This window comes from Sciurus vulgaris (genome assembly GCF_902686455.1).
Source record: "Sciurus vulgaris genome assembly, chromosome: 5".
Taxonomy (NCBI): Eukaryota; Metazoa; Chordata; class Mammalia; order Rodentia; family Sciuridae; genus Sciurus; species Sciurus vulgaris.
In genome coordinates this window covers 5169949-5187982 of record NC_136465.1, presented here as the reverse complement: position 1 = coordinate 5187982, position 18034 = coordinate 5169949, and the positions used below count along the sequence as shown (strand labels likewise).

Here is an 18034-nt window from a genome sequence, read left to right as displayed (position 1 = left end):
TAATTTTTTCATACTACTATTTGGTCAAGATCAGGCTAGCCTTGCACAAAGAGAAGAACAACTGTCCTCTGTTCTTCTCTGCATAATTATAAATCATGTTGAGAACTATCCAGGGGAGGCGTCTTCATACGTTTGGAAGGGCAGGCATAGGTGGGCCACGGTACCTGTTTCTAAGGGCACACTCTGTGGCATTAAGCACACTCACAACGTGTGCAACCACCACCCCTACCAATGCCCAGACGTGTTCCTCACCCACACGGAATCTCGTTGTCGCTAAACGTGCCCCATTCCCAGGTCTCCCTATGCCTGCATTAGGCCTCTGCCCAGGGCTGTCTGTTCTAGGTTCTCCTGTGAGTGGAATCGTACGGTTCTTGTCTTCTGTGTCTGGCTTATCTCGCTTGGCATCATGTCTTCAAGGTTCATCCCTACGGGGCCTGTGTCAGAATCGGCTTCCTTTGTAAGACTGAATACTGATATTCTGCGGTTCTTTGTTTATCCCTTCATCTGTCAACAGACAGCTGGGTTGCTTCCATCTACTGCCTGTGTGAAGAATGGTGTTGTAACTATGGATGTGCAGATATTCCATGAGCCCCTGCTTTCAATTTTGGGGGAATATATGCCCTGAAGTGGAACTGCTGAATCATATGGTAATTCAATTTTTCATTTTTTGGTGGATCACCACACTATTCCATAATGGGCCACAATATTGTACCTACCTATCAGGAGGACACAGGATTCCAATTTGCCACATCCATATCCTTTACATGTTTGTCTAAGTTTTTTTTTTCTATAGTAACCACTGTAATGGATGTGAAGTGCTATCTCATTGTGCTCTTGATTTGCATTTCCCTATTGATTAGTGATACTGAGCATTTTTTCATGTGCTTATTAAATATCTGTATATTTTCCTAGAAAATATGCTTATTCAAGTTCTTTCCCATTTTTAATTGGGTTATTTTGTTGCTATGGAGTTGCAAGCAGGCTTATATATTCTGTATACTCACTGCCATTATCTGCAAATATTTTTTCCTACTCCATAACCTGTCTTTTACTCTGTGGTTGCTTGATGCTCAGAAGTCTTTCATTTCCAATTCATCTGTTTTTACTTTGCCTCCTTTCCTGCCCACCGTCCATGCTATGTGAATAGGCGATGGGGGTCAGTCCTGCAGGTACAAATAATATCTGCTCTGCTCCCTGGGCTTCCAGAGGGGAGCTGGGAACCAGGTTGCCACCATATTACATGAGCCTGTCCTGCCATTTTGAAGGTGGCTTTCCTTGAGCGGGAACGTGCCTGGTGGTTGTGATGCGGAGTTCCTGCAAAGCTGGCCCCGACAGTTTCTGCCGCCTTCCTGCAGGGTCTGAGGGGTGCGAGCAGGGGGCTCTCTGGTCAGCTGTTTTGCTGATGCTGCTGTGTAGGGGTCTTATTTGATGGGTGGCCAGAGGGCACCATCAATGACTTGTGTACCTTTTTAACGGTGGAAATCAGACTTTCTATTCCTTGAATCAATTTTGGTAACTTTTTCTAAAAATTACCCATCTTACCTGTTTTTAAATTCGTCAGCACCCAAGTGTGCGTCAGACTCCCTTGATTTACAAGCACCCCCTGGTCTGTAGGTACAGCCCCCACTTCAGTTTTGGTATCATTCACTGGCCACTTTCTCTTTCCGTGTCGATACTGGGAGCTCTTTCCTCCTCAGCGGCTGTGCCTGGAACTCGGCTTCCCTTGCTGCTGAGCCGCCTTCTCTTTGCTTCTATTCTGCTACCAGCACGGTGTTTCTTTTATCCCACATTCTTTGGGATTTCTTTCCTGCTAGGATTCATTCATTTCAAGCACCAAATTCAAGAAAAATTGGTTAAAAATATTTAAGAGATAATTTTATCCAACTCCTTTTCTCTTCTTACAAACTGGGAAAGGTCTGTAACTGCCGCCCCTCGGGTGGGAGCCTGGGTCTCAGTCCTGCTTGGGGAACACTGGTTTCCGTAGTGCAGTGTGAGAAGCAGCATGGTCAGTGGTCTCGCAGCTGAAGAAATCACACTTGCTGAGTCCAGCAGAGTCTTACTTTTCACAAGGACAATGCTGGGCTGAGATGCAGGTGACTGGTCTGGAATTCTGGGTCTTTAGGCAACTCACTGTGTGGCTCTGGCCAAGCTATGCAGATCTGTTGGCTTCCTGGTGCACGAGTGGATTGCTACAGGGGATTTTATCAGATGCTTTGACCCGTGTTGGTCAGCGCAGGCTGCGGTGACAAAGTGCCTCCGACAGGCGCGAGGTGAGTCACGGACATCCGCCTCCTCACAGTTCTGCAGGCTGATGCCCCCAAGGCCTCTCTCCCTGGTTTGCAGAAGTCCCCTGTCCCTGGGGCATCATGTGGCCTTCTCTGCATGTGAGCATCCTTTTCTTATTAGAAAGCCACATACTGGATCAGGGCCCCATGCTTATGACCTCATTCCACCTTATTTCTCTTTCAAAGTCTTATCCAAAAAACATGGTCACATTCTCTCAATGTGAAGGGGACACGATCCAGCTCCCACCTGAGCTCATCACCTCGGTCTCTGCGATGCTCAACAGTACTGCCTGATAAGCAACAGCTGAAAGCAAGGGGCCTGGGACTTACTCCAAAACCACAGGAAAATCTTTTACAGTCACAGCCCAAGGCAATGATGAATCAGGTCAATAAGCAAAGACAGCCCTGAACCATCAGCCAGATCCCATCGGGAGGTTAGCTTTGAAGCGGCTTCTAAGTCCATCAACCCTGCAGGCTCTTGGAGCTGCAGGACAGTTGCCAAACACTTGAGCACTCTGTCTGAAGCCAGGATCTTGTGCAAAGGGTACTGTGAATATGTACAGCAAGGTAGCCTGTCACTGTCACAACCCAAATGCTTAGCTCGAGGGTGTAAATGGCCAGTTTGACTTCCAAACCAACGACTGCATTTCCAATGATGGACAAAAAATGTTACCATGTCAACAAAATTTCCAGTTTTGAGTTGAACACAGCTGGCCATTACGCTGAGTTGGTTTTGGTTCTACTTTGTTTTAAGTGAGGCTCAAGGAATGTGCCTTCAGCACACTGTAAAGTGTGTAGGGATGGACTTCTCAGTGTCCAGTTTGCCTGCATGCTTGCCTTTAATAAGGGCTTTAGCTTTTACACCCTGGATACAATTTGTACCCAGTGGGTTGGGTTCTGTAGGTGTAAATTTTAGAAAAAGGGACCCAACAGCTTAGGAAATTCAGATACCCATCAAGGACCATTAGCTGACCAATGTATGCAATTAAAGAAGAGAGCAGGCAATCATCTCCTGAGCCTATGCATTCCAAAGCTAGTACTAAGATAGTGGCTGGCAGTTAATTAAAACAGTATTACTAATCATTTACACAACATATATATATATATATATACACACACACATATACATATATACAGGCTTTGCACATATATAACATATATACAAACACAAAAGGTCTTACACATACATATATACATATATACACATACAAACATATAACTAACATACACATATAGGCTTTGCGTATAGGTATGTATGTATATATAGAATTTTAAAACTCTATGAACATTAGATATTAAAATTATACAATTCTGCATTTTAGTTTTCATTCATTTCTATTTTTGTAGATTTCATTTGCTTTGAATAATCAGAGCAAAAATAATTCTTCATACTGAAATTGTACCTTGAAATGCTGCAGCTGGGCTTCTGGGCTGGGCTCGGTGGCGAGGGTGAATCAGGCATCATCGGGAAGGAACGGCGGCCACGGGGCAGCCCTGCCCCCGCCCTGCTGCCTGCCCCAAAGCAAATGTCCCCAGTGCAGCAGGCGGCCCTGCCTCTCTACTAGCTCCTTACGTGTGGTGGAAACGTGGACTGAGAGGATCTCCAATGACACTCGCATACCTGCTGAACCTGGAGCCCAAGTCCGCGGCCTCTGGAGTGCCATGGCCGCTGGGCTTGTGCTGGGCCCCCATCAGGGGAGACAACGAATGGTCCAGGCCCTGCGCCGTCAGGGATTCTCTTCCGAAAGACGCTGACGATGCTCTTCCTAAGGAACGCGTGTCAAGGCCGGACCGTGCTTGGCAACACTGCTGAGGACATGGCACTGTGTTCCCACAAGAGCACAGATGTGTGTCTGACCTCTCCAGCCGGAGAAACATGCCTCAGGAGAAGGGCCACACCGACCTCCCATGGTGACAACGAGGGGGACCAAGTCATGAACAGAAATGACCACGGCACCGCGTCACAGACCCATGCGGGCTCAGAGCGCCACCAGGCTTGCTTTCTCACTAGCTGAGCTCCTGCGGACCCCAGGGTCTTCCTGCTCCGTATGCCAATCGGAGCTGCATTTCCCAGGAGTGTGGGGAAATCCGATAACTGAGAATGCTTTCAAGTACAGAATGTTACTGTACCAGGTAAAGGTGGCATTTTAGTTGTTTTTACCGGGAATCCAGTTTTTGTTTTCCTGTTTATTTTTGTACATATTCATGTGCCCACAAGTGTGCTCTCTCAAAAATCCCCACTTCTTCTTCTGGTGGAATGATTCACCGAGAATCTTGGCCCGAGCGCGGAGCTGTTTCAGGGAAAACAGGCTCTGGGGACTGAGCAGGGCACATGGTGCTGACCCTAGAAGCAGCCTGGCTGGGAGGCAGTGTGGCATGGAGGACATCCTCCAGGAGCCTTGGCTGAGCCCACGTGGTGACGAGGTCCTCTTGCTCCTTGTTCCACGCAGCAACCCGCTGGGCCGAGAGGGTGCTGAGGGGTCACCCCAGGCCCGAGGCGAGAGGAAATCTCACAACAATCACAGAACAATGCATTGTGGGCTGCTGCTTCTGCAATACAGACAGTCCAGGGAGGAAGGGCCTATGGGGCAGTCACGATGCTGGGCTGCCTGAGGCTCTGGGGAAGACTGCTCTCTGGCACCCACTTTTCTCCCTGGCAAACAAAGAGAAAGCCTCCCAGAACTCAAACAGAAGCCGCAGAGAAACAGGGACAAATACAAAAACAGGGACAAATACAAAAACAGGGACAAATACAAAAACAGGGACAAATACAGAGCTACGAAGACAACAAAGACCCTGGAGCTTCCAGTTTGGAGGCAGCCTCTGAATCTGAAAGCGGATACAATAAGCTAATTTAAGACTCCTGACCTACTCTTAGTTTATCCAAACTACTCTTAAGGCTCCCCAGGGTTGGGTGTGGTGGTGCACGCCTGTGATCCCAGCAGCTCGGGAGGCTGAGGCAGGAGGTTCATGAGTACAAAGCCAGCCTCAGCAACTTAGAGAGGCCCTATGCAACTCAGTGAGACCCTGTCTCCAAATAAAATACAAAAAAGGGCTGGGGATGTGGCTCGGTGGTTGAGTACCCCTGAGTTCAATCCCTGGTACAAGGAGGAAAAAAAAAAAAAAAGGACTCCCAAGGAACCCCCTCTTCTGACAGCTGATATTCCAGTTGGAATAAATTTAATTCATGAATTTTGAGTATTGCCTTTCATAATTCACCACCGAATGACCATTTTATATCAAATTGATACTTTAAGACAATGTGTTATATTCCCAATTTTAAAATCTTACCATATTTTGAGAATATATAGAAGTATTTATAGTAATGGAAGTTAATGGAAGGGAAGGTCTTCAAAGGACACAGGTCGCTGTCAGAGGCTCAGGAGTGACCACTCTGGTGATGGACACTGTCCTGTGGTCTCCTCTGACCACCACGTGAGGTTACAGGGCAAGAGCAGTCTGGGGGCAGAGCTGGGCTGGAAGAGGAGCTGCGGTGCTCAGGCTGCTGGGTCCTGTAGGTCTGCACATGGGCGCACAGACAAAAGCCATCTACCACACGAACTGGGCTCGAGCTACTGGAGTGTTTGTTCAGAAAGAGAAAATGTGGGCTAATAAATATTTGAAAAGACATGGTCCAGGCTGAAGGACCCAGAGTGGCAGGATGCTGCCAGTCGGGGCACCCCTCACATGAGCCAGGACTGCAGCACACACGATACCCGGATGCTGCCAAGGGCACAGGCAGATGGTGTGATCAATGACAGGTCAGAAACAGGACGTCAGTCAGGAGAGAGGAAAGCAGCAGGAACGGGGCGCCCACGCCCAGCCCCATGCTGCTAAGGTTCCAAAGGGACGTGGGCCAAGTAAAGCCTGGTTCAGGCCTGCAGACATTCATCTCTTAAAAGCCCACCAGCAAGAGAACTGGCTTGCAAAACAACCCGAGGGACTGCGCAGCAGCTGCACAGAGTGTGACTACACAGAATGCACAGCAACAGGAAAGGCTGTCACAGTTGCCCAGCCTGGAAGTAATAAGAGTGCAGAACCAGACGGGGCCTCCGCACAGGACACAATTCCCGAACCCTGGAGAGGTCCGCTCTTGGTGAAGACTGTGATGTCAATCATGTGCACAGTTGCGTGGGCTCAGAGAACGTGTTTCTAAGCACAAACTGGTCTGTGGTTTGTGTCATTTTGATATGGACACTATTCTAAATATCCCAAAACAAGAACCTCTCTCTCAGAACATAGGATGTTTGAAGGTTATATTCTTAGCATTTAGAGAAGAGGAAACAGCCTCTCAGCTTTTGGACTGCAGCTAAAAGCATTAGATGTTTTTTTCTTTTTGAAGAAAGTTTTCAGGCAAAAGATAAAGCAGTCTATATCAGAGAGTGAAAAATTACTTTTGATTGCCATATTTTAGGAAGCAATCAAGAACAGCCATCAATCATTTAAAAGATATTCCCAAAGTGCACGCAAATGGAGCATGGACAGACGTGGAATCTGCTCACTCATCTCTTAAGGATGACGTCCCTCAGAGGGTAAGAAAAGCCAGGAGTCTGGGGTTCAGAGACAAGGGGGTGCACCTACAAGGGGCAGTGCAAAGAAATGGGGGCGAGGGAGGCAGGCGGCAGGAGGGGAGGAAGCCAGGTAAGGACCTCAGCTGAAGGAGCTGACACTGAGCAGTTCACGCAGGGCTCAGAATCCTGTGTTGAGGTCCCAACCCCACATCCCTTGGAATGTGAGCTGGAGTCGTGATGGTGAAGTGAGGTCGTAACCTGAAGTGAGGTCATTAGGGCGGGCTCTGACCCAGTCCCACGGAAGCCTTCACATGAGGAGGAAATGTGGACCTGCAGGGACACCACGGCCTTGGGCAGAGGGAAGGCCCCGAGAGGACAGAGCAGGACAGAGGCCTAGGCAAGCAGCCTGCTGACACCCCTCAGGGCCTCCAGCGCTAGGGAGAGTGACCCTCTGCGGCATGGCTGCCCCATCTGTGCACCCTGCGTGGCCCGACACACCAAGGTTCATCACGAGCCCGTGAGGAGGCGGTGAAGCCATCCCCAGGGAGGGCTGGCAACTGTCCCGCTGTGTGCCGCCCACTGTGGGACATGAGAGCAGCACACAGGCCGTGCTACCTGTCCTCCCTGCCTGCTCCTCCCAGCAGCCCCACAGCCTCTTGGAGGTGGCCTGATGGGCGAGGCCAGCATGTCACCAAAATGTGGGACAGCCTCCCACAGTCAGGGTGTCTGGCTGGCCACCTTTTCCTCCCCAGGACCTCACACATGTCTGGCTGAGCCAATGGCAGCCCTGCACCATGGTCACGCCACACAGCTATGGACAACTCTGTGTGGCTGGGTGGACCAGGCTCTCCACCAGCTGGAAGAGACAGGAGCCCAAGTCCAGGGGACTTCATTCCCTTGGGAACTCTCCCTTGGTGACAGGCAGGAGCAGGGTGTGCAGGACGGTCGCATGGCCGTTGGGGCGGCTGTGAGGAACTGTGAGTGATGCAAGGGTCTCACCCCCTTGAAGACCCCTTACTGCTGCAACCACAGGGCAGTGGTTGTGCAGGGAACTTGAGGTCCAGAGATCCTCAGGAGCCCTCCGCGCCCCCACAGAAGCCCCGCGGAACCTGCCCTTTTCTGCACTCCTACCTAAGACCCATTTTTCCGACAGGTACTTGGTTGCTGGTTTCTTCTTCCCGGCGTAGGGCCCGATGACGATGCTGGCCTGGCGAGGGACCGTGCTGACCTGGCCTCCACACAGGAGGACCAGCTCGCACAGCTTGGCCCTGGGGGGGCTGCTGGCTGGCGTGATGAACATCATGGGCTGATCGGCAAAGAGGGTTCCCCGGTACTGCCCGGCAGACAAGTGGCGCTCCAGACGACACACCTGTGGGGAGACAGGGAGTGTCAGAAGGCAGGGGGCCGGCTCGCGGCGTGGGGCAGGTTGACTGGAAGCACACTTTTTCTTTTCCAGGAGAACAGCAAACTTCGCGTGAGCACGCCCATTCACGGACAAATTCTGAATGCTGAGGACCCAAGAAAATAAGGGCATTAATGACATGAGACTGATGTTTTCCAAAGTGGCCATAAATAAAACTCCCAAGAAAACAAATCTGTAGACAAAGATATTGTCTCTGAACTGTTAACAGATTCCAAAACAAAATATTGAAAAGTGACAAGTGTTTAGCAGATTGAAGAGAATCACATCTACAAACTAAGTTCTGTTCCAGTCCCTCGGGTGTCTAGTGTACGGGAAGGGACCCTAATGCCCTACAAAGGCCCATCCGCACCCACGGCCTCGTTCAGCTCCAGGAGCTCCAGGGCTCTTGGCAAATGACTTTGACAGGACCCGAGAAAAGCTATATATCAGCACCACAGTTGAGATGGGGTAGCGAGGGTGAGGCCAGACGCAAGCAGAAGGCTGGCCGCCAGTCCCAGACCCAGCAGGTGGGTAGAGAAGCCTCCAGAGAGGCGTAGGGAGTCCTTCTGAAAGCACCTGAAGAGTCACAGCAGCAGGAAGCACTTGAGCAGGTGTGAGAATGTGCTCCCTCCCACTCTGATGAAGTTGTGGTCATCTGCATGACCCACGGGAAACAGGTACTTGACCAAGGACAATCTGATAAAGACTTCTTTTTAAGAGTAAATAGCAAGAGGTGGGAACTACTGCTGTTTGCTTTGAGTCCTTTAACCTGTGCAGGTAATATCTGAGATCAACAGCTGGAAGGAACTAGGGGTCTGGAGAGGAGGTATGTGGGAAGGTTGGATAGGGTCCTTCTCAGGAGTGCAGGCCGGGGTGGGGGCTGTGTTCAGGTTTCTGGTCAGGGACAGGAGAGAGGGCCCTCCGAGGCAAGAGCTCGTTCCTCAGTCTACTCTGGCAAGACAGGAGGGAGTGAACTGGTCTTCCCCTCGGTCTTCACACCTCCATGGTTTTCAACAGAGGAGGATTCTGCTATGGAAGGCCAATTCCTGCATTAGTGGGATCCACTCAACACACCTCAACGTGGCCATGGGGTCTCTTTTCTCGTTCCTGCTTTGACTTTTACAACACACTACTGGGCATCTGACAGCTTTACCCTGACTGGTCAAAGACAGCAGGGTCCTCATAATGCAAGCGATTCTATTTGTCCCATACCCCTGAAGGCAGCGAGAGGAAAGCTTGCTAGTTTAGCCCTGCTGACAGAGACACTGAGCTGAAACAGGCCAGGAGACCTGGGTTGGCCCTCGTGGGAGTCAGTCTGGGAAATAAACTCCGGGATCCCACCACACAGGGTCTCGTGAGCCACTGGATCATGTGCATTGATTGCACAGCGGCCCAGGAAAGAACATCTTGGACATAACCACACATTCAAATCATTAACTGTAGAAAAGGTAGATGACTGAAACAATACAGAAGGACAACGTAAATGGTGACTTTTCCTATGTTGCCTGCTACATGAATCTACTCCTGTCTGGTCTCTGTTAATAGCAGGCCAGGCATGAACATTTTGGGTGCCAGCCTCTTCCGGCATGTGCGGTCCAGACAGCCCCTTCCAGCCCAGGAGATGACTCAAGTTGGTCAGTAGCAAGGTGATCCTTTTCTTGCCATGTAGTCCTGGCCCTTGTGGCCTGAGTAGATGGGACTTGGGGGAACTGTCCTCGCCACTATAAAGTCAATGCATAGGCAGAAACACCTTTCTTTGCTGGACACTGTCACATCCACACGAACCACGTGGAACGACAAGGCCTCAGACACGCTGCAGAAGGCGAGGGGAGAGGGCAGGGCGGGTCCTGGGCTGACCCAGCTGGGGATCACCCTTCCTCGGGCCTTTTATGTCAGCAAACAGCTGGCGCTTCTTCACGTCACTCCTTTGTTGAGCTTGGTTTCCTGAAGACCAAGGGGTACCATTTTCACAGCCTGGCCCTTCCTGTGGGTAGGCACAGTGAGGAGCTCACCGGGTTTATCAGAAGCCTGTGAAAGGGCTACACAGTGCGCTAGAGGTGGATCAGGCCTCCATCTCGTTGTCTGCACGAGCAGTGGACGACCTGCTTTTGCCCAGTAAGAGGGAAGGAGGTCCTGAGCGTTCAGAGGGACTCAGGTAGCTGACGATGTGCGATCTTTCCTCTGTTGCACTTACTCAGCACTCAGCCTGCCAGGCCCACACGAGGTGCTGGGTGAGAAATGACCCGCATAGGTCCCTAACTCCACGTAACAGAGCTCAACAAATTACCCTTCTTTCATTTACTTACTACTGTTCACCTTGAACTCAAAGGAGGCAAAGTACTATAGCAATCTGGTTTCTCATTATGTTAATTTTTTTCTTTTTTTGGCACTGGGAATTGAACCCAGGGGTGCTTTGTCACTGACTCACATCCCCAATCTTTTGATTTTGAGACAGTGTCTTGCTAAGTTGCTGAGGTTGGCCTCAAACTTGCCATCTTCCTGCCTTAGCTTCTCAAGTCCCTGGGACTACAGGTGTGTGCTGCCATGTCCAGTGATTCACAATAACCGAGACAGCGTATGCACTGACTCTCCTTACCCAAGTGAACTATTTCTGGGAAAGCTCAATCAAAGACTAGATTTCTTAAAGTTGAAAGTTAATGTGGGGGTTTGTCCTATCCATCAACGTGCTCCCTGTCCATACCAGAGCTCATTTTTGCTGCGAAAACCATGAGACCCAGCACATCTGACCCACACAAGCAATAGCACATACGATTCTGCTCGTCACAAGTTCCAGCGAGGCTTGTTCCGGTAAGTGAAGGCCTAAAAACAGGACGCCTCCCAGGGCCCCTGAGGACAGACACCCTTATTAGTCATCTTGGTCCCTGGAACTCTCACGTCACAGTCCTCAGTGACACTCAAAGTCTCCGAAACTCCCCTGGAGGTCACCCTGCCCTGGGAGCCACAGATCACAAAGCCGCTTCCCTGGGGCGGGCCACGCTCTGCCTTGAGAATTCTGGCCTGGGCGCGTCCACGCTCCTCCCCCCAGGCACTGTCCCCCACTGGCACATTTTTGGGTAGCTGAGATGGTCAGGCCACAGAGTGCACGGGAGGTTGGCAAGGCAGCTGGAGGAGTGCTGGGTGTGCCCAGGGGTGGCTGTGCCACACGGCCTCGCCCTGGCAGGGTCATGCTGCTTGCAGAGGACAGCCTCCCAGGCACAGGACTGACATGTCCACCCCCCTCTACCACAGCAGCACACTGCAAGTGGCTCTAAACTCTAATTTCATTCCAAACTCTCTTGCACACACACTAGCACACACCAGAAGGAGTGTGCTGGCTAGGCACGTGGGCATTGCAGGACAGAGCTCAGTGAGGGATGCTGGATCGGTGATCCATGGCTGGGTGGCCCGCATGCTGTGTCATTTCTGTTGTCTCCTCACCAGGGCCTCAGAGATAACCTGGGTTGTCCACGCCGACCTGACTTTCTAGTGAAAGATGGGTAGGTAAAGAGGAAGCAGCGCGGCCCTCAGAGACAACACGGCGCTAGGGACGCACGGTTTCTAGATCCGGAACCCGAGATGAGTCTTGAGGAAACTGGCTCTTCTGTGGGGCAAGAGACCCACCAGACAAATCTTACTGCCAGACACAATCCACCTCGCGCCTGAGGACGAGCGGCGTCTGAGGCCAGCGGGAGACAGCTCCTGACAAGGAAAGCGGGGCTCACGGGGCGGGTGCGCAGTGGGGAGGAGCACGGCTCCCCGAAGAGGCACGGTCTTCCCCCAGAACCCGCCTCTCAAGAAGTACCCGAAGCTCAAGCACCTCCAAAACCAGCACACCGCAGGTGGAGGGGGTTCGGGTGAACTGCGGGGGTCTGGAAGTGAAGCTGCTGCTCTCTGCGTGGTGACAGCAATCAGCCTTCTTGCCCGTGTCCGTATTCTCTTGCGCAGGAACGGCAGGGCGAGCTCTTGGTTTGAACCCCTGCCGTCACTGGGGCCTTTGCTGTGACAGCCCTGCCTTAGTCTTCATCTGAGCTCTGGTTAGACAGGCCCTTCCAGTCCACCTGTCTGTGCGTCAGCTGTGGCAGACACACTGCCGAGCAAGCTAAGCCCACCAGAATCCTGGATTCTAGCTTCATGGAGTCCCAGCTATTTGGCCTCGACTTAGGAATGAACCCCAGGGGCTGATGGCTCACTCACTCCAGCTGCAGGCGCTGGCCTTCTACCAGTGAATCTGCTTCCCCTCCAGGGGGCCCACCTGGACACTGAGGCCAGGGAGACAAAGTTCCTTTACTGCTTTCACGGAGATCTCGGTCGAGGCTGAAAGTCAGGGAGGCAGCCAGGGCAAGCTGTTGGTCCCATCAGGTCTTCCCTCTTGCTCCTGGTCATCGAGCTTTTGTTTGAGACTTCACACCAGCGGATTACACAGACACTTTCCTCCTCCCGTTTCCAAAACCTCCCTCTCCTCAGCCTCCTCTGCCAGACACGGCCCCATTTTTTGCAATGCATTGTCGCCAACTCCTTGAAAGTGTAGCCCGAGCTCACTGCCTCCTGTCTTCTCCCTGAGTCTGTGGACCACTGCTGCCACCTTGCCCAGGAACCTGTGCTGGTAAGACCCTGGGGACCTCACACTGCCAGAGTCAGCAGGCGAAGCTCAGTCCTCATCCCACAGGAACCGAGAGGATGCCACTGGCCTCCCTCCTCCTAGAAGCACTGTCTTTATCCAACACATTCAATTCCCCTTTAGCATCACGAGTTGCGTCTTTGCAGCTGGTTCCTGCTCTTCCTCCCGGCTTCTAATTCTGACACCGCACAGGATCAGTCCTGGATCTTTTCTCCTCCTACACTCGTCCCTCGGTGATCTTGGTTGGCCTCAGAGCCTCTGTGCGCTGATGACTCTCGCGCCGTATCTCTAGCTCAGAACCCTGCAGTCCTGTGTCCAGCGGCCTTTGTGACATCACTTTGGTGTCTAATACACCTCTTCCACCGATTCTGACATCCCTTCCCCTCCTCCCCTCAACTTGCTCCACCTGCAGACTCCATCTCAGTTGGGGAATTCCATCCCCCCAGGTGCCCAGGCCACGTGCCCGAGGTCAGCCTCGATGTCCCACTCCCTCACACACCTCCCATCACCCCCCGCCAGGAGCCTGGCCAGCTTCACCATCAGAACACAACAGAGCAGCTTGCTCACCTCCACGCACATGAGTCCAGCCTGGGTTAGTTCCACGGCTGGCCTCTAGACTTCTCCCTGCTATAAACTCTTCCTGACATGGTGAGAATTTTAAAATAGAAAGTCAGATGATGCCATTTCACTATTCGAAATGCTGGCACCTCATTTCATTCAGAGTGATGGCTGAAGCCCCTGTAACGGGCATCAGGGCGGCAGCCCCTCGGAACCTCCGGCCTGCCTGTGCCTCCTTGCTCACTCTGTGCACCCCAGGCCCCGGCTCCTGCTCACAGGACACACAGCTCTGCCCTGGGCTTCGGCGCTGACCCGGTTTGCCTGGGACTTTCCTCCTTCACACTCACGTGGCTGTCCCACCTCCTCCACGTCTTTGCTCACTGTCACTGCTTCAGCAAGGCCAGGCCTGGGCAGACTCCTGAGAAAGCCCACAGCCGACCACCACTGTCCCCTCCGAGAAGGCCCACGGCTGTTCCCTCACCTGGATCCTTTTCTCTCATTGTAAGTTTTGTCCCCTCAACATAACAGACCATCTGCTGTTTGCATTCCTTTCTGTATCCTGCTGGAGGCGGAGGGTGGGATCTTTGATCCGGGGTCTGTCACGTGGAAGGTGCTCAGCTGAACTTGCTGAGTTGATAAGTGCATTGAGTGACAACAGACCAACAGACTGTTGTGCCTGGGAGACCTGGGATCCTACTGAGTCTGACTCCAGGAAAGCTTCTACTCTGATTTGGAAAGTGAAACTTCCTCCTCTGGGAGAAAATCAGGGCAACAGCGATAGAGAGAAGGGAACCAAAGGCAGAGGCCAGGGGGGCTAGGAGCCTGGGAGAGAGCCCCAGGGAGCCTTACGCCAACCTGAAGGAGGCCTTGGAAATGCAAAGCTCCCAGAGGAGGCAGAGCAAGGCACGGGCAGAGGTGGCGCAGTGGAGGCCGGGGCCAGCTGAAGCAGGAGCCCGGGCAGGAGGGGCCCGTGGACAGGCTGGCACAGGCTGCAGGGAGACTCCTGGGTGGACCCTCAACTGGTGTCGGATCCAGGAAGACTAAATGGAGACTGCGGAGGGTGAGAGGCTGCATGGAAAAGAGTAGTCGAGTGTCGGATGAGCAAGGGAGAAATCAGATGCAACAGTTCAACCAGTTCCAACCTGAGGGGTTCAAAGGCTAGGATTTCCCCGGACCCACCCTGCCGCCATTCTCTCCCTCACCTTCTGGATCTGACGTGTCAGATCTTGTGGATTTTGTCCCCTGAAAGCCTCCCTGGATCTTCTGCTGCACCGTCACAGCCTAGCTGCACCTCCATAACTTTTTATGCCACGGAAGCAGCTTACAGGCAGGGGCCTGGTGTCCACTCTGGGGTCCCCATCTCTCACATATTTTCTTCTTATAAATAGAGGTGTTAAATGCATATAGTGGACTGCATAAAGTACAGTGATCTCAAGCTAGGTCTTACCGAGACCCATACTTCCAGAACTGCAGATGGTTGCTACATGTGCTCCACAGCCAGTTCATCCCCCTCCAAGACCACCTCTCTTCTGAGCACTATCACCACAGAGCAGTCTTGTCTATTGTGGAGTTGCATAACAATGGAAGCACACAGCAGGTAATTTTCATGTCCATGTGATGGCTAATTTTGTTTTGCCCAACAGTGCAAAGGATGCTGGTGGTAGCTGGTGACACATCAGTGCATCTGTGAGGGTGCTTCTGGAAGAGTGGCATTTGTATCAGCAGTCGGAGCAAAGATCCCTCGCTGACGTGGAGGTGTGCCGCCCAACTCACCGGGGGCCTGGACAGAACCGAAAGGCAGAGACGGGCATGTTCCCGCTTGTCTGCTGAGCTGGGCCATCCTACCCATCTTCTCCTGCCCTTGGATGTCAGAGCTCCAGGCTCTTGGCCTCTGGACTCTGGGGCTTAAACCAGTAGGGTTACTGTGCCCAGCTCAGGGCTCTGGACTCAGACTGAACCAGGTCACTGGCTCCTGGTCTACAGCTTGTAGATGGCAGATAAGGGACTGAGTCTCCCGGCAGGAGCTCATGCCTCACAATCCGCCTCCGCTTTTCCTTTCCGTGTGCTCTATGGCTTCTGTGCCATAGATAGCCCCAACACAACCTGGCTTCTTTTGCTCAATGCAGTGTCTGCACACATACACTCTCCAAAACCCCCAACAGCTTGCCCTGACTGGGAACAAAAAGTAAAACTCCTCGGTGGTCTCAAGACCCGGCACGACCCACCCCTCTTGTGTCTGCAGGCCTCATCCTCACTGCCTCCTGGGGTGACCCCACCAGGCCCCGGCCTCCACACTCACCCTCTCCCTTTGCCTGGACTTGGGTCAGCTCCTCCTCAGGCTGACTCCGGCTCATTACCTGGATTTTAGGTCACCTGTCACCTCTTCAGGGATGCCCTCCTGGCTCCCTGCATAAACCAGCCCTGTATCATGCCTTTTATTTGATAAACGCTGAGCACTCACTGGGTGCTGGCCGCAGTCCAAAGTGTTTTATGAATATTTACTTCATCCTTGTAACAGTTCTTCGGGGTTGGCACTGAAGATAGCGGAATGTGCCATGTGGCAACAAAACTACCTCGAGCTGCAGGCCCTTAAAAGAAAGTAGATGCCGCTGGCACTCGACTCTCGCCTTCTTCATGAGAGGAGGGAGGACTCCCTGTGAGAGACGCGCCCCGGGCCAGGAGAGTGGAAGAGCTCTCCAACCTGGAACCGCCGCACGGAGAGCTCTATACAGAAGACCTTTGAGAGGCGATTCTGACAGTCCTCAGCCTCCCCACCTGATTTACTTCCCCATGTTTCCTTCGTTCAGCCTAACACAGGCATGCGGATCTCGCCACTTCTTTTTTGATCTTCGTTTCCTTGTGCGGGCTCCTGTGTCATGGGAAGTCACACTTAATGTGTGTGCTTTTCTCCTGTGCCTCTCAGAGGGCAGAGGTCACCACCCCCTTCTCCCTAAGGGACAATGAAGGTATGCAGAGGAAGTGACTTCCTAGGGCCACAAAGCCAGAGGGTGAGAACCAGGGCTAGGAGCAGACTGCCCACCCCTGAGCCCTGTGGCATTGGCCCCGCTCCCCAGTAAGGCCAGGTGCAGTTCTGGCCCAGAGCAGGCGCCCACACAGAGCAGGAAGAAATGAGTGTGGACTGTTATTTAAAGGTGATGCACTCCAGGCACTGTGTGCACAAAATGGGGGGAGAAAGAGAGAGAGTCGGCTACTTGGAAGCTGAATCAATAAAACTAGCCAAGAGACATCAGCATTCTATAATTCAGTTCTGTGTCACATACGCAGAACTGTGCCACACACATCTGGGGTGTCTCACTTCCCCCATCTGCGTTACGCCGCGTCATGGTTGGATGTGAGGTGTCCCCCAGAAGCTCACATGTGAGGCAGTGCAAGAAGGTTCACGGGAGAAGTGACTCGCCTTCACCCAAGCAGTGAATTAATCCCCAGATGCGATCAACTGGGTGGTAACTGTAGGCAGGCAGTGTGGCTGCAGGAGATGGGTCCCTGGGGTGTGCCCTTGGGGTATATATTTTGTTCCTGGTAAGTAGAGTCTCCTTTTCTCTCTCTGCTTCTTGGTGGCAGTGTTCTGAGTTGCTTCCTGTCCCCACACTCTTCCACCATGATGTCCTGCCTCACCTCAGGACCTAAGGAATGGAGTTGGCTATCTGTGGATTGAGACCTCTGAAGCTGTGAGTGCCAAATAAAATTCTCCTCCTTAAAATTGTTCTTGTCAGATCTTTTAGGCACAGTGGTGAAACAGCTTACTGAAATTCAATGCCTTCTGAATCTCAGGGAATGACACCAGTGGCTAGCAAGCCGTGCAAGCCAGAATCCCAGGCGTGCTGCTCCCTGGGGTCTAGAGGTAGAGAGGAAACATCCCCCTGCTCAGTTTGGCTCCCGTTCCTTCTTCCTCTCACCTACTCGGGGACTAGGTGATCTTGAAACTGCAGAAGCACCTTGGATTTCTCTTCTCCAGCTAATGTCCCATTTACCAGACTGCAATGGCTCCTGAGTCACCTCCTCTGCATTCTTCCTGTCTGAGAGGCTGGATGTCGTGGTGGGACCAGGGCAGGCGTGGGCTCTGGGAAGAGCCTGGGCTTGAGTCTCAGCTGTTACCTGCTGCCTGTGTGGCCTTGGGTAAGTCCTCGACCCTCTTCATTCTCCAGTTTCACTGTGTAATCGCACTGGAGAGATGTGCACTAGGCCACGCACAGGGCCCGGCTCCCAGGAGGTCCCTAAATAAACACGAGCGTCGTGTCACGGCCTTGTACTTTCTCCCTGCACTGTGCAGGTCTTGCCGTCTCAGGTCCCAGAGAGTGGGGGCCCGGGGAGTCTGGCTCGCATCCCCCGATAGGCAGTGGTCCCATTCGCTGAGATTAGGACGTCAGCACAGTGTAGTTGTTAAAAGTAACAATCACACAGTAAACAACAGTTGTTAACATTTACTGAGTATTTGCATCCTACATGTTTCCTGGATTCATTCTCGCCACTTTCCATGTTCTGTGCAATTGCTACAAACTCCTGGGAGGCAGAGCCTATCATGATGCCCCTGTTACCAGCTGCTGTGACTGAGGGCAGAGTGCCTGGGCCGCTGGCCTTCCTGGCACGCGGCAGGACAGGCAATCAAACCAGACGTGTCTCACTGCACACCGCGTGCCGG

At 52.4% G+C, this 18034-nt stretch overlaps 1 protein-coding gene across 3 annotated transcripts in view; it reads right to left on the bottom strand.

The window, feature by feature from the left end:
• Nucleotides 1-18034, bottom strand: part of MCPH1 (microcephalin 1) — a 211684-nt gene that overhangs the window by 28508 nt on the left and 165142 nt on the right. For all 3 annotated transcript variants that reach the window (XM_079141817.1, XM_079141819.1, XM_079141818.1), the window contains one exon: nucleotides 7928-8165. In XM_079141817.1, the coding sequence (XP_078997943.1) occupies nucleotides 7928-8165 (238 nt within the window). The remainder of the gene's footprint in view (nucleotides 1-7927; nucleotides 8166-18034) is intronic.